Here is a 16,655-nt window from a genome sequence, read left to right on the forward strand (position 1 = left end):
TTGTAGGGCTCTGTAAAACACGGAGGTGTCTTGCAGGTGACAACTGTAAGAGAGAGTTACTAGAAGCGGGAACTATGCCAGCGCGGTGTTCGGGAAGCTGCCAGTGCACATCATAGATTGCCTGCCGAACGCAAGCGTGCCTCTCCCCCCTTTTCCTTTCTTCGAGAGGCTTTATAGCTGTTCTTTGTTGTTTCCTTTGATCTGGAGCAGATGTTGCTCATGCTGGAAGATGGAGGTTTGCATGTTTTATGAGGGGGAAGCAACACGGTGCGAGTCTGACGGGGACAGCCCGTCTCGCTCGCAGGCTGCCGCGTGGACCGCGAGTCCTGGATAGCGCAAGGTGCTTTCCTGGGGGCTCTTCAGAGCGCTTGGTTGGTGGTGGTGCTGGAGTTTTCGTCAAGCCCGCTGCACAGCTGCCGCAGGCTGTCACAAACCAGTTCTGCCCAACTCCGACACGAGAAACGATTTGCAGGTTTAGAAAGGGCRTACGTGTGTTTCTGTGGCGCTTGCTTGGCTCCCGTACAAGTCTTCGAGCACATCTGGAACGTGTTCTCCCTCAGGCACGGACAGGGAAGCTCTGGTATCCCCGTGCACAGACTGGAGACGCAGGGAGGCTGCGGCTCAGTCTGCAGAAGGGCTTGGATAGAAGYGAGATGATTGAGCGAACAAATGCAGTTCTTTCTTGCAAGCACACCTTCCTTCCCCAACCAGTGCGTGACCGAAGYRTCCTCTTCTCTCCAGTGCCCCRTRCTGTGGGGGCCTTCCCCTGGAGGCRCCAATCTAAGGCGTGCTCTGTGCCACCATCCCATGAAACACGCCAGCTCAGAAAGCAGAGTGTCTCTTGTGTCAAGAGCACAGGTAGACAACTGCATGGTTGTCCCATTCACCRATGGCTGGTGAGGTCGGTCAGAGGGGGGTTTTCCCGTAACTCTGTGGCCAGGCCGCTCTCCTCTTATTTGGGGGCCTCCTCACGTCTCGGCTGAGCTCCTGCGTGGCTCTGCTCGCTCTCTGCAGTCGGTGGGAGCTGGCCGCTGCAGGGAGAGCTGGCCGCCGGGCCAGGAGGTGCGGCAGGAGAAGTGGGCGGCCGCGTAATGTCAGGGGGAAGGCACGACGTGAGCAGCACAGCCCTCGCGCTCACCAGCCGGGGAGGATGGGTGGGGAGATAATGATGATAGGAGCCGAGGTGGCTAGAACGAGGAGGCAGAGCTGGAGATGTTTATGCAAATAGGGAAGAGCTAWAAAAACAGGCTAGAGGAGTAATCAGAGAAGGCATCAGTCACCCAGCTAATGCTCCGGAGTGGCTGTCGTCTGAAAGGCAGCTCGGAAGGTGCGAGGAGCAGCGTGGCGGTGGGGCTCTGCTGCGGCACGAGAGCATGCAYGCACCCGAGGAGCGTGCACCTCTGYGCCGAGAGCTGCGTGCAGCGCTGTGCTCCGCTGCCGTGGTGCAACCGCGCACGRGGCGTGCGAGAGCTTTTGCACAGCCGTGAGGGCCGCGGTGGTGGCTCCTGGGTCAGAGCTTGGAGCTGAGAGCACAGCAGGCACGTGGCCTGTGTCAGYGGCATGAGGGTGTGCACGTGCGCAGCAGGAGGCAGGGAATACGTCTGCCTAGGCGAGTGCATGTGCTGGGGTCTGTAAAGATGTACCGCACCTGATTGAAACACGAGAAYGTGTAATGCACTGTGAGGTTTGGCTAAATGCTTCTGATCCAGGGACTGTGCGCGCGCAAGTGAATTGCAAGCCTGGACAAACCCAGGGCATGCCCTGGGCACCTGCGGAGGGCTGAGATAGTTCAGAACGGTGCAAAGGCCTTTCCCGACTTCATAGCCGAAAAAAGAAAAGAAAAAAAAGGAAAAAAAATCAGATCGATAAAACAGCAGCCCATCTCTGGGGAAATCTGCACTGTGTCACTGGAGCAGCTTGGCCAACACTGCCATGTTTAATCACTTCTGAGCAAGAGAGATGCTGAACACAAAAGGACTGCCCGCAAGGAGAGCGTTCCCGCCTGGGAAGCCTGCATTTATTTAGCTTTATTTATTTATTCATTCCCACTGGGGCACAGCTCCATCTGCGCCCTGCGTTCAGCATAAGAAATTTTTTCTCTGCCCCATCGCCGTATAACTGTCAACTACTGGATAAAGCATTTTAATGCAGATGGGGTGGGAGCGCTGTCGACAGTTAAGTCATATTGAATATATATTTGCGATCACTTGTTTATTAAGGTTTTTCTCCCTAGTGTAGTAAAAGCCTTATAATATACCTGTTAAGTCTCGAGAAAGGCATTTTAAATAGTTCATGTGGTTAATTATTCAAACATTTAATTAGCATACAATAACTGTCGTGTTAAATCCTACCAGTGCACATTTAATTTAAGGGTTAGCTAAAGACTTTGCTCACGTTGTCGCTCTCATTTACTTCCCAGCCATTCCAGCCTCCCCTCTGCCTCTTCTCATCTGCTGTGGGCTGAAGTAAATTGCTCGAGACCAACAGTCTCTGCCCAAGTATGTCCTGAGATTACCCAGGCAGGGTGGGCTTTTTGCCCACTGGTGTCCCGGTGGCTCAAGTCACTTAAGTGCTTTTCAGACAGAATTGCAACATCTTCCATTGCCCAGCCAAAAAAGAACCCAATAATCTTTCCTCCCCTGCCCAATCTGAACAAAATTAAAACCTCCRCAGAAATGTCAGCGCGGGAACACTGCTGAGGAGGAGGATGTGACGCTCACATTTCAGGAAAAGCAGAAATCAAAGCTTTATTCATTTTAATTATGTTTCAAAATACGGTCAGTTAATTTGATGACAAATTTTTGTCTGTCTCACCTATGTTGATGCAAATCCTTTTATGTTATAACAGAGTCGTAAGGCAAAGTCTTCACACCTGCATTTACTTGTTAAGGCTCAGCAAGCTCTACAAAACAAGTGAAGTTTGAATGACATGGATTCATTAATTAAAAGCGTCACGGAGGTTCCGCTTTGAATTAGGGAGTGTTGCGCCGAAGATGATAGATGGCCTCCAAGCTTTGTCGGGACACGCGGCTCAAGCCARCTATCGCTTCTGCCTGGTACTTTGGGGCAAGGCGTTTGTCTCCTTCCGCCTCCGTAAAACGGCAGCAGTGGCGCTTCCGTGGCCGTTCCAGTTATTGAGACCGTGGGCTCCTTYGCATGAGCGCGTCTTTTCAAAAGTGCACGCACGTTGCTGAGGTAGTGATCCTGATCTGCCCGGGGACGTGGTGGGGCAGTTGTAGCGCAGTCGTAATTAGTTGCATCTCCTTCTGTTGGCAGAGCATCTCCCAGCATGCAGGCTGTTAGTCCCAAGAGGCGCGTACCGTCCCCTCATACTGGGCTTAATGATCCTGATGCATATTAATAGAAACATGATTCCTTCAGTGTCTTCTTCTTGCCCTACGCTGTCCTGCCCCAGAGCCCCTACTGTTCTGGGAATGTCTGATCCGCAGTCATCCTCTGGTGCATGATTAGCAGATTAGCTGTTGCGCCCAGAGCAGCAAAAAAATGAACTCCCAGAAGCCCTTCAAAACAGAGAATAATTCATTACCCACCTTGATTTCCACTTAAAATGTACTTTAACTACACTTCCAACTACAAACCCTAAATCACCCTCATGTTCACAAAAAATCCATCATTTTTTATTTTATTGCGTGGCACTGGCATGACATAATCCCTTCCAGAGCGTCTTGGAGTGCTTTACGGATCAATAAATTACTTACCTGCACAGCAGAGGCAATGCGTGCAAGGCCATTGCAGTCGTTCTGCGCTCAGCCGAGCCCCTGGGAAGGCTTGCGTGCGTGCCAGCTAGTCCCCGGGCCCGCGGCTGGAGGGGAAGCAGGGAAGGGGTGCTTGGCAGAGCGGGGTGCGAGTCAGGAGTAAGAGTGGTAGGAATGGTGTAGACCGTGGTCGGTGTTGGCGCGAGCTAGAGCCTCAAGAGGGTCACTGAACGGTAGAGGGAGCAGGAGCCTTTGCAAGGGAGTTGTACCTATCCTGCAGAGCACCGCAGCAGGGTGTGAATCCTCTGTTAGGCTCTGGAGAGGGGCCTGAAAAAAACTAAGCAAGGAAGGTGATGGCCTTTATTGTGGTCTGCAGGTGCAGGCTCATAACACCACCTGATCATTTTTGTCCTGCAGCCCTGCTGTCCTGTCTGAGCTTGTACAAATCCCTAACCCTAACCCTCCCCGCCAGCCACATCATGACCTCCTCATGGTGGCCACCGTTCCCACTGTGGCAGCGGTGGGAACTGAGGGCTCCCAGTTTGTTCTCGGTCCCTTCCCTCTCCTCAGGCTCCCCTATCTTTCGTGCGTGCGTCTCCTCTCTTGCTCTGAATGTGGGGGTCAGCCAGCYACCCCTTTTCCCTCCCCCAGCCCCGGACATTCATGATGGCAGCTGCAGTGCGAGCAGGATGGCTTTCACCCCAGCTGAATAGCCCTTCCCTGGCAGAGTAGTAGATCTTGGAGACTCCTAAGCAGGCTTGTCATCTTCAGTGACAGCTCCTCACGGTACCCTCTTGGGCTCTGTAGGCATGACGTAGAACCTGCACATCTGCCGAAAGAGCTGCAAGCCAAGTGTGTGCTTTGCATGATCTTGTTGCATCAGCTCCAGCTGTTTTGCTTGGGAGGTTTGAGAAAGGAGGGAGTTTTCCCATGAGAAGGTAGCTCTACTGGAAAGAGTTTGTCATGGATTGAGGGGATAGGATAAGTACTAGAAGCATGTGGAGAGAGAAGTACCTTCTCTCGCATCATAGATGCACTAATAGAGGATCTCAAGCCTTCCTAAAGTGACTGAACCCCTGTGCGTGCAATTTCTTCCTGCTTCAGCCCTGTCTCCTCTGCCCTCCCTCTTTCCGCTGTGTTTTACTGCCAAGTCAGWTAAGGCTGGTGGGCTCCTGCTGGCTTGGTAGAGCTAGAAGGATGAAGGAAAGTCATCCTCCTTCCCTACACTTTGAGAATTAAGTCACATCAGAACCGGCTGCATTTTCACTTCCCTTTGTGTGTCGTTACAGTATCTCCGAAAATTACCGAGATCTCTTCTGATATCTCCATCAATGAAGGTGGCAACGTCAGCCTCACCTGCATAGCCACGGGCAGGCCAGATCCAACAATCACCTGGAGACACATCTCACCCAAAGGTAAGGGAGACAAATGTTACCAGAAATATTCCGGGAAGGGCAGAGTGCCATTTGTGAGCAGCTGGGGAAATATGCTTGGCTGGTTCACCTGGTATTTCAGTTCGTAAAGCAACGGTGGCATGCACTAAAAAAAAGGTGGCTTCAGGCAGGAGTCGAGGACTGTGGTTGTGGTATATTTGCACCTCTGCCTGATGGCATGGGAGAGGAGATGTCATCTGCCCCGTGATGAAATTCTGTTGGTGCAAACGAACTGCTTAAACTGTGTATTCAGAGCAGGAGGTAGAGCTAAGAAAGCAGAGTTTGGTTTTGCTTTTGTGGAGGACTGGCAGGAGGTACCAAGTTTAGGGTTGGGTTTGGATTTGATCAGGGATCAAATATGTCACTTGGAGTCACAAGAGTGTTGCAGTTTGCTGGAGCCGCTGTTGTTGTTATTTGTGTACAGAACCTCTACCAAGAGCCAGTTTCAGGGTGATTTGAAAAGTTTTCTTGGAATGTCTCGTTTTGCTTCAAAGAGGGACTGGAAATAGCAGAGAAAATCAAGAGTTGCAAGCGAAGGCGCTAAGCATGTGGCTTAAATTGGTACCTGTTGTTAACTGGTAAGCAAAAACTGAGCAGAAATACGTAAGTGTGACTCTGTAGGGGGGACGGTGACTRCTGGAAGTGCATTCATGTACGTGCCAGGCCAGGAGCATATCATTTCCAAATCCTTTCCCAGATGTTTTCCTGCAGTTCTGAGTTTTGCTGTCCTGTAGCTCCTGGATCGCTGTGAGGTTCTCACTGATGAGCTGAGGGTGGGATCTGGGGGCTTTGGGCATCCAGCCAAAGGGCAGTGCCAGGCCAAGATAGGATCCTCTACTTGACACGTTGCTCGCCTCCCAGCCTGTGCACGACTCGCCGAGCAAAGTGCTCCTGTTCAACCTCATGCRTTTTTGCCTTGAGGCCTTAGTAGTTTGCGCTGCTGTCCCAGACAACTGCTCGGGCCCCCAAGGCCGGGCTGCCTGGCAGCCGAAGGGGAAGATGCAACGGCAGCAGTGATGGACGGCACCGTCTCTGCTATCTTTATGCAGCTGCCTGATGATCACTGCAGTGTCTTAGTGCTGCTCCATTGATTTTTCCGATCTGCCTACTTTGTAGCAAACTAGAGAGCCAAATCCATCACTCCCCATGGGCCATGCCGCGAGCGCAAGCCGAGACAGTGGCATCTCGGTCTCTTCCTGTGACACGTGCCTCTGAAATGCCCGTGCCCCTGCACGCCTGCTGCCCCATCAGCCGACGGTGGTCTCGCCTCTGAGAGGGAGGCCTCTGGTCAGCCTCTGCGCGCCGACAAGTGAGAAAGTACAAGGCACAGATCTGCGTGCTCCCCCCGCACCGAGTGCCAGGGAATGGGGTCAAAGTTGCTGTCACTCTATCTGTCACCATCAGGCAGTATTTATGATCAAGCCAGGCCATTTGYTCCCACTTCGAAGTCCTCTTTTCCTTTCTCCTCTTCCACTCGTCTACCCTAACTGTGTTTTTTGTCTTGCTCAAGCTCCTCACCTTCTCTTTATCAAATGCTTCTTGTTTTGCACATAGGCCCTCCTCTTCTTCCCCCATCCCTCCCCCCCCCCAGAACCCTTCTCTCTTACTTTGATTCCCTTTGCCGTGTTCTCCTGCATGCCATCCATCCTCCCCCAACCAGACTTCTCACTTACAATACTTCTGTCTTCCAGTGAAAGAGTTTTCTTTTTTTTTCTGTGTTTGCTGCCATCCGGCAGGTTTCTTTCCCCAGGGAATCTTTACCTGYGCTTGAACCAGATGTTTCCATTTTACTTAGGTCTTAGCTGCTATGGAAACTGAGGATGCACCAAGAGAGGAAGAGCAAGCTAATCAGAAATTACCTGTGGTGCTGTGTAATTTGCAACAGCAGCTCTTACCTGATTTTGGCCATGATTAGGCATTCTGCTTTCAAAACTCAAATAGAACAAATCTTCGCGTAGTTTTGCTTCATTCTGGCCTCCTGCTGCTGGAGGGTGCTGAGCCCAGAGGTGGACTGAGACAACTTCACTACCCACCTGTCTGCATACCCAGCTCCTCGKCTTCTCTCTCTGGGTCTGCCACAGCCACCAAATGGGACGTCCAGTTGTCAGTTATGCATTCGGAGTACATAAGAGACRAAGCGCTGGGAACTGAATTAAGAGCCAGGGCTAGGTGCACTGAGGTGCCGTAGCAGCTGCTCAGACAGTAACCCTGTCCCCACTGGGATGTACTRTAATACGAAGACCCACGATGCCCTCTCGCAATTGTGGAAGGGGGGCTAAGTGTTGGCCCTGTTTCTTGGCCAGACTTGGTTCTGGGTCTGCCTCGCCATTCATTCCCAGAGAAGTCTTGAGCAAGCCCCTGCCCGTTCCTTCGTGCTGTCTTCCTCTGTCTCACTTGGAGCRGTAGAGAAAGGGGACCAGAGGGAAGTGGTTAAGGTAAAGCTGATGTGTAATTTAAAGGTTTYTGTAGTGGGTGAGTAAGCAGTTCTCACTAGTGTCCTTGGGGAGAGGCACTGACAGCGTTATTTGTGAGGGAATAGGCAGAAATGGCAGCTGAAGGAGCTGGTCCCCACGCTTACAGTGACAAGTGCTCCTCTGTGCAGAGTCACTCATGAGCTGCATTATTTTCTTGGCAGCTGTGTCCACTGTGTGGCTTTTGATGGGAAATGGWGCAAAGATGAGAGTGTGCTCATCTGGGGAGCGTGCAGTCAGGGCCCGCGGTGGATTTGTACCTGGAGCAGCCCAGGTTCCCAGCAACCCGTCTCACTTCAGGCTGTCTTCCTAGCCACCTCCTGTTCTTGATTTCTAGCCTCTTGCGTTGGTCTGGCCCAGTGTAATAAGTAGTCAGCACCTCGGTCTGATCAGTTCTTCTGAACTTTCATCCCTGGCGGTGTAGCCRTGTTACTGGAACCACTGAGCCTGTTTTTGAGGTTCTTTTCTCTTCTGGAACTGAAAGTTACCCACAAATGGGAGGGGAGAGTATCTGCACTGTCTAACTCAAGGTGCAGCCCTGGTCAAGTGAGCTGGCTGCCGGTGAGCGACAGGAGCTCTGCCCCGTCTGTGCCTCCCTGACCGCTCAGAGGCTTGCCGAGCAGCTGGCCATACCTGTGCCCATCCTCATCCTTGTGCCACAGACAAAAGTAGGATGCTGATAGGGAACAGCTCTGGAGAAGAGTTTTGTGAATCTCTGACCAATCTAGCCAAGATCTCCTGCTGTAGCACATCTTCTGCCCCTTTGCCTCATCCCTCTCTGTTTATTTCTTCTGCTAGTAATACTGCAGCTCTAACCCATGGCATCTCTGGTTAATCCGACCAAACAGGCTCAAGTGGAACAGGAAGGGGAGTTGGTGCAGTCACGTTTTTCTCTGTCTCAGGGGAGGAGGTTTAACCACGTGGTGGCTCTCTTGGGAAGTCATAGCTGTGAAACTGGGCTTGGGAGCACCAGCTGGCAGCTTGACTTCCACCAGAGCTGGCAAGCACCGCCGCTTCAAAATGCGGATCACCGACACCATGTCGGGAAGCCRAGCTTTGGCATCCGATGGGCTGACTCCGTCACCCAGTCTGCCTGGACTGTGCTGTGTGTACTGGCTTCAGAGGCCCATGAGATGCCAGCACCGTTAGGATCACAGTCAAGAGAGGCTTTCTCAGCAGGGGGAAGGGAGGAGGAAGGAGGGCAGAGAAAGAGAGAAGGGCAGATATAATCRGGATCAAGGTGTAATGTCCAGCCTGGGAGCAGTAGCCTTTTTCAAGACGATCTGTTTGTTGTTGGAGGACTTGGCCGCTGTGGTCGGAGAGGCTGTCAGCTGCCTATTTTCAGCAGTAGATCTTGCAGTGTGTGAATTATGAAAGTCATGTGAAGGTTGGGGACAGAGCACAGAATACAGCTGGAATCAAACAGAAAGCCCAGGCAGTTGTGCTGCTACACCGAAGCTSCCAGGTGTCACGCCTCTCTCTTTGGAGGGCGCGGAAAATCAGAGAAGTGCCGGAGCATCTCGTAATGATCTGCACCGGACTGCGGCTGGGGTTGATGGCACACGTCCCTAAGGCGTGGGCAGGCTGACTCTCCTGTGCTGCCCTCTCTGGGGAGCCCACGGGGTCCCATGGGTGTTTGCTTTCCTGCCAGTCGCCCTGGCGTACTGCGAAAGCCGGCAGTTGCACAAGTTCTGCATGTCAGTATGTGTTCACGGGGACGTTCGGGCCTCCGTGTAAGTGGCTCCCTAAGCTGGTGCATGCATTAATTTTCAGTGTGCGTGCATTATTGTGCGCACACGTGCGTATAGGTGTTCGCACCTTTAGGTGATGAGCTTCTCTTTGGTTCATACGCTTCGGATTTGTTATAGTCCCCAGASTTGCGGTGCCGATGCGATCTGTAAACTGTGGAGAGATGCTCTAGTTAATAGTCTGGTTTTGGTCACTCAGGTGTTTCCATAGTTACTGGGCTCTTTATTTGTTTTTTGGGTAACTCTGATGTTGTCATGGTGATTGCCATGTTGTCAGTCTGTTTTTCATGTCTCCGTGGACAAATGCTGGAATTTCTTGGCTAATGAAAAGCACAGCTTTCAGAGCTGCCGGCACAGGAAAATGCTGAAGTGAGTGGAGCTGTCTTTCTTGCAGAGTGAACAAGATCACGTTGAGCTAACTGGGGGTATTTATCCGTACTGTACTCATCTTGCCTCCCTTTAAACTCACCAAATGTGCAGGTRAATTGAAGTTACCGGCATCTAGGGCTCTCCCAGGAGGGATGAGGGCTTGACAGCCTCTGTCCCTGGAGGAAGAGGCACAGCTTAACAGTAAGTAAGAACAGTAGCTTTGTGGTCAGACCGAAAGGCTTGTTAGCCTGCTGTGCTGCTTCTGACGGGACCAGGGGCATGCAGAAAGAGCGTAAAAACGGGGCAAGTGCACCCTGATACTTCCACTGGCACGACTCCCCAGCTGCCATCAGTCCACCACTCAAGGACCTCTCGAGCCAGAGGTTGTGTTGAACTGTTCATGACCCATGATGGACTTTTCTGCCATGAGTTTGTCTAATTGCTTTTGGATTATTTCTGTAGTGGGGTGGATTCTGGTATAAGGCCTAGGAGAGTGGATGCCAGCATAGGAAAGCATTACRGTTTGGCTTGATGATGTATTTGCTTGTAAGAGGTCTGATCAAGAAGTCTTTTTATTGGGAATCCCTCATTAATCTTAGGATTAGGCTGAGCGATGAAAACTAGATCCCATGCGGAGCTGGAGGCCTAAACCACGTTTGAGCTGGGATTTGTGGGGTAGGCGCTACCTTGGCGTGTGAGCTAGGCAAAGGCAAGAGCGCGGTAAGACAGATGAGCGGTTGCTGCTCGGAGGGTCCCAAATCTGCCGTGACCCAGATATCCTGTGCAATCAATTCAGTTAACCTCGGTGGTCCTCTGCTTCCTCTCTGTAAAAGGGATAATAGCAGTTCCTTGTCTCTCAGGACCGATGGGAGGATAAATACATTCAGGACGTGAGGTGCTCAGGCACGGTAGTAATCACAGCTCGTATATGCACTTAAGATAGATGAGACATCGTGGCCTAATGTGGCAGAGGTCTCTTGAGATCGTCTGCCTATACCTCAGCAGCAAAGCAGGGAAGGGACTCTGGGAGAGGTCCTGTATATTTGGATATATCGATTCTCTCTGACTCTTGGCAAGGCTTAAAACAAGAGGACAAGCGGCTGCAAATAATACAGCTTGAAGAGCTGCCTGTCCCTGGGAAGGGTCGGGGAGAGGCAGAGGCCGTCTGCTRTGTTCGGGACAGCGAAGAGCAGGAAGGATGCCGATGGCGGGCTTGGCGAGGAGGGCAGTCCGGCCTCCCGCYGCGGTGGTGTGGGATCGCCCGAGATGCATGGCCGGGCGGGGGAATCGAGGCAAGGACTGCTCGGAGCTGTTATTCCCCGCTATGTACGTGCACMTGGATTGCGCTCCGTGACCCAAGTTGCAAGAGCCTCCGAGCGTTGTCACGTCTGGCAGGAGGCTCCCGTGCTACCGTTGTCGCTCTCGCCCCGTCTCACCTTACAAGCGTGTCTCGCATTCAGCCCTCAAAGCCGCGACAATTCAGGCGATTGTAACGCTCCCTAGGAGCGGGTCGAGGCGAGCCGAGCGCGGCGGGAAGCGCTGGCCGAGCCAGCGTGACGGGCTTTGCTGGCAGGAGGACGGAGGCCAGAAGGGAGGAATTGAAAAGCGAGCAAACAGACGCGGAGCCGTGCTTTGTGGGCTGGRAATCTGATCGCACGGCAACCCCTCGTACGGCTGGGGAGAGGCTCCGCTCCGACGGGGCGTTGTTCGAGACGCGGGAGCTCGGGGTGCAGCTCTCGGCTGCCCCAGGGATCTGCCCTTGAAGCTTATCGCTTACTGCCGCCCRTCTCGGCGGGAGCCTTCCTGGCCTGCCTGCGGAGCTTCAGGGGTTTAGCGCTGTGTGCAGTGCTTGCTGCGTTGCTGCCGAAGAAGTCACATACGGCGGGGGCCGGGTGCACGCCGTGACGTTAGCCGTAGCCGTTCACCCAGGGCGTTCCGCGGTGGTTCCCGAGGAGTTAGGAATGCCTCGGCCGGGAGGGTTTTGCGGTGCAGCCGGCACGGAGCAAAGGGGAATCGCCCTGGGCGGAGAAGTCCCTCCGCCCGCCCCTGCGCAGGGCTCGGCGTGCCGCGATCGCTCCCTTTGAGCCCGCACCGAGCGACTGCATCGACTTGCGCCGCCCCTCGCTTCCTCCCGCGAGCCAGAGCGCGCTCTCCGCCGGCCGTTTTAGCGGCGAAATACCCCTTTGGGTTTGCGTGGGGCTTTCTGTGTGCTCCTCCCGGGTCTGTGTTGCTGCGCGGTCCCCCGCGGAGGGCTCCCGTGGTTTCGGAGGAGGCCAGCGCGCCCGCCGCGCCTCTCGGCTCGATGTTTCGGTGGCCGAGAGGGTTGCGGCCGTAAAGCCGCGGGCGCTCAGCGGGCCCGCTCGGCAGCCGAGGACTTCATCTTCCTTCCAGGAGCCCCTCGCTGGCCTGGGATCCAGCTAAATTAACTGAAGCATTTCAAGAGGCTCCAATCCTGTCGGCAGCTCAACCGTCCCCTTGTTTACTGTTGAAATAATTACTGCTTTGCCATAATATTAGCTCTGAGCCGTGACTCCATTACCATTATCGCCGGAATATTACCCATTTATTATCTCCCAGCAACCCTGGAAGATGAACACTAGGCTTCAGAGACCAATTGTTTTACAACAGACAGGATCTTGGTGTGCATTGTTTAATGAGGTAAACTACATTATAGCCAGCATTAATTTGGCGGCAGTGCACTCCACTAAATCATTGTTAACCTGTAAATCTGCCGCTGGTTTTGATGCGCACTTCAGCAGCGCGTGCCGGACAGATCCCTTGCGGAAAGGGTCACCGGTGACCCGGCTCCTTTTCGGCCGCGCGGGAAAGAGAGCCGGGGCTCCTTGCCGGTGCCGGGGAAGCGGAAAGCACAGAGGTRCCCGTGGGTTTCTTCGAAGTAGTCTGCAGCTGATGCTTTTTGCTTGCACTGTGTCAAAAATGCAGCAGTGCTGGTAGCCTCTGAGCCTGTCTGTCCAGGTCTTTTGGTGGGAGAGGTAGGAGTAGAAGTCTCTGGTTTCCCACCRCAGTGCAGAAGCTTGTCCCACTCTGCTCGGGTCCCGTGGCTGCTGGTGCTTGCTCTGTCACAAGGCTTCCAAGCCAGGTCCTGAGCACCCTGAAATTCCTTGCAGTCCTCTTGGAAAAACAGCATTTTGAGACAGGCACTTGTTTTCTATATGATCCGCAGTGAAGGAAAAGCTAAAAGAGCACTCCTGCTCAGGCTGCGGAAGAATAAATTTAAGAGGCTGTTGCTTCCCACCTGCATGTAGTCATTGACAGCTTCCCACCGGCTCCTCTGAGGGCGGGATCGGCCCAAAGGGAGCCAGGCCGCCCCTTCCTGGATGGRGTCCGAAGGATCAGGGTCCAACAGCGTTGCATCGTCGGCCTCGGGGTTTGATTTCTTGAAGGGTTAACCTAAACGTTGTTAACGCTTCGCACACATCACGCCCTGAGCAGTTGTCTATGGCTAGCCGTGTTTCACATTTCCCCTCCCCATATGCCTTCTTGCTCCTGCTATTTCAAAGCAATGGGAGATTATATACTTCTATGTATATATGTATATATAAGTGATATTTTTGATCGCTTGCATGGTGGAAATGAACCTGCGGAGCTGATTTGTTTGCGTATTTGGCAGAGCCGCCTTTAAAATACGCATTTTAGTACAAAAATAGCCAGACCCCTACCAGCCACAAATGAGGCAATGTCTTTCTCTAAAGGAGAGAAAACAACAACAAAAAAACCCTCTCTGCTTCAGCRTATTGCCTAAACTTAGTTTTGCAATGTCACACTTCCCCCCCCTTGCTAGAGGCAAACTCCGCTGGAGTCGTTACTGCAGTCTGGGGAATCCTCTCGTCCGGTCGCTTGGGTGGACGTGCGGCCGTCTTCTCACGCGCCCCGGCAGGACGGGCGCCACAGCTAGCCACGGAAAGCAGGTTTTCCTTTATTTATTTAGTGCAGTAGGACAAGAGGAACAAGAAGCAACACGYGGCCTGTGTCGGCCGCCCGGATTTGCTTTCTCGTCTTCCGCCCCGGTTTCGCCGTGACCGCGGTGCACGGTAGCGGCGGCTCGCTCTCTTGCTGGGACTCGCCTTGCACGCAGCTGGCGTCAGGCAGCGGAGGAAGAGCAAGGGATGGGAGCCGCTGAGATCCGAGAGGTCTCCGCACAAATTAAAACTTTTTATCGGTCCCTACTAGCTGTGCAAGCTAATTAAGTTTGGGGCAAACTTCGCCGGCGCCTCCCCTGCAGTATTATTGTAAAAACCCGAGCGGTGCAAGCGTATAAGCCGAGGCCGTCGCGGGCTGTGCTGGGCGATGTGCAGCCCAGGTCCGAGGGCAGAGCCGGGCGGGCAGGACGAGCGGCGAAGCCGTCCTCGCGTCGGCCCAGGTCGCTCCCCCGCGATGGCGCTGGGCTCGTTCGCTGCTTGCCCTCCGTCCGAGCGAGGGCCGTCCCAGCTCGTTGCAGTTGGCTTTGCACTTTCGGGCTTCCTTCCTCGTTCRGTCGCCTGGTGCCTTGGTCTGCGTTGCGGCTCTCAGTCTGAGGGCTCTTGAGTTAGCACGCAGCGAGCGGCCGGGCTTGCTGGCTCATCTCCCGGCTTGCAGCGCCGTCCGGTTCCTGGGAGGAGGTGGGAAGGATGGYGCGGGGCAGCCCTCGTGGTGGGCCTCACCCGAAGGCCCCGAGTTTGCTTCTTATTTAAGCGTGTGCATCCTTATCTTTTTAGAGCGGGGGATTAGTTAAGAGCATTTTCCATCCTCAGTGCCCAGAGAGGCTGCAGAGTTGCCATCCTTGGAGATACTSCAGACCCACCTGGTTGAGGATGAACGTGATGGGAACTTTGGAGATAGCACAGGGAGAAAGTGCCGTTCTGCCGAGAGKCTGGAAGCGGGTGTTGTTCTTGGCACTGGCACCCTGCGGGGGAGATTATGTTGTTTTTGRAGCCAGTCTCCCCAGTGTTGGTGCCCTTTTCCTTCCTGGCACTGCTCTCTGCTCCCTCCCTTTCCTTGTAACATCTGCTCCCCTCCAGCTTGCAGAAGTTGCACGGGGAAGAGTRCCCTCTCCAAAGACATCCCACACATTTGCCTGCCCAGGCTGGTCCGTAGGTGGAAGCAATGCGAGGAAATACTGTGATCCAGAGTCCTGCGCTCGTGCTCTTGGCCCTGGCGGGAAGCATGGACCCCGCGGGTCTCCCCTCGCCTCCGTTCCCCCTGCCCTCCTTGCACTCTTCCTTTGCGCAGATTGCTGGCTAATGGGGTGGAGCTAGCACGAGTGCTTCCTATTAATGGAGCAGAATATAAACAGAATAAAGCCTTCATTTCCCGGGCTGTGATTTCATTATTAATATACTTTACAGTTCACAGGTTGTTCATTTGCTTCCATGTTTTCTCAGCTGGTGTAATCTGCAGCGCCGAGTGAGAACAGTCATAAAATTTCCATTTCCAGTTGAATGTGCGTCCAATTCGCCGTGAAATGTTCTATCTGTCGTGAATATTAAGTGTATGAGGAGTCAGTAGCCRCAGGATTAGGCAGGGCAGATTGCCAGCCCCCTCTCCCGCGTCCCGGGGGGGCTCGGCCAGGATGCGGGCGCGAAGGGTGCTCCGCGTGCGCCGGCAGCGAGTGAGGCTGTGCCTGCGGGGGGGCGCGAGGAGCGGAGAGGGAGAGGTGGCAACGGAAGGAGGCAAAACCATGGGAAGGAGGGAGGGGAAGAAAACGTGCAAAATATCCTTGGGAGAAATGTGTGCGAATGGGAGTCAAGCAGAAGGAAGCTGGGGAGCAGCGAAGAGCTCGGCTGCAGGGAGGGACGAGGTAGGAGGAAGTTGCTGAGACTTGGCAGAGCAGGCTGAGCTCCATCGCCTCCAGTCCCAGTTTGTAAATCAGCCTTTGCTGTCCCTGATCGGGCCAGTGCCACAGGCTTTTGGGCTGTCACCTTCCCCGGCCCGAAGTCGTGTAGTGGGAGCTTTGCCAGAGGACAGTGCTCGTACGGGCAAGGAGCTGCAGCGCGGTGGTGACCGTGGGATGCTCCGCTGCCCGGTATGAGCCCGCTGAGCAGCAGCAGTAAATGGGCCTGGAGCCCCCGTTGCAGCTGGTTGCGTAGAGYGACTGAGGGTGTGCGTGCGTTCGCAGGAAGGAAGAGCTCATCGGATGATTTGGGGAAAACTCGTGTTTTGCTCGCAGAAAAGCAAGTTTTGCCAGCAGGAAAAGCAGTGAGACTGGCCGGAGGCGCAGCGCGGGCCCCTGTGGTTGGAGCACGCCGAACGGCAGGGGCTTGGGTGGCGGCACCCCACGCATGGGTGGTTTGAGGGGGGCGAGCGTTCACGGCACTYGGTTCGGTGTGTGCGGGAAGGGGCRGTTGTGCGACCGCRTGCATCCGTCGCGCTACGCGTGCRCCCACGTGTCTGCCAGCGCGTTTTGGACCGCGGCTGGGCATTTTCCAGACTGCAGYGAGGGCAGGCTGCTGCGGGAAGGGAGCTGCGTTCGGGCAGTGAGGTCTGCCATGTCCCGGAGCGGTTTTGGAGGCACCTGGGAATGCTTGCAGGGCTTGAGGTCTCCACCAAGCGATGGGGAGCAAGCATGAGGGAGGAGAGCTCTGTGCATCCCAGGAGGAAGAAGCAGAGCGAGCAGCAAGGGCAGAGGGCTCCGTGCTGCAGCCAGCTCCGTGTTGGGGAGCCAAGGCAGCCGCCACGGCAGCTGGTGCTGCCACGAGGACGCTCGCGCCGGCACGGGGGGCTTGGTGCGGCTGGCGGTGCCGCGGCGGTGTGCCCGCAGCTGCCATTACGGCTGCCACCGCTGCTGGGGAGYGTGCACATCTGGCGGCGCATCTGGCCCCGGGGCGGGGATATTCCCACAGCTGGAGCYGCACCAGGGAGGTGGTGATGGATCTGTGCCGCGCTGCCCAGCCCCACCRGTCCCCAGCCCTTTCCTTGCCG

General features: G+C 54.5%; 1 protein-coding gene across 1 annotated transcript in view; it reads left to right on the plus strand.

Moving 5' to 3' along the window:
• The window catches only part of NTM (neurotrimin), a 148,426-nt gene that overhangs the window by 112,758 nt on the left and 19,013 nt on the right, over window positions 1–16,655 (plus strand). The window contains exon 4 of the mRNA XM_085316724.1: window positions 5,006–5,131. Coding sequence (XP_085172850.1) covers window positions 5,006–5,131 — 126 coding nt within the window. The remainder of the gene's footprint in view (window positions 1–5,005; window positions 5,132–16,655) is intronic.

This window comes from Rhea americana, unplaced genomic scaffold, assembly GCF_003343005.1.
Source record: "Rhea americana isolate MKP2758 unplaced genomic scaffold, rheAme1 scaffold_48, whole genome shotgun sequence".
Taxonomy (NCBI): Eukaryota; Metazoa; Chordata; class Aves; order Rheiformes; family Rheidae; genus Rhea; species Rhea americana.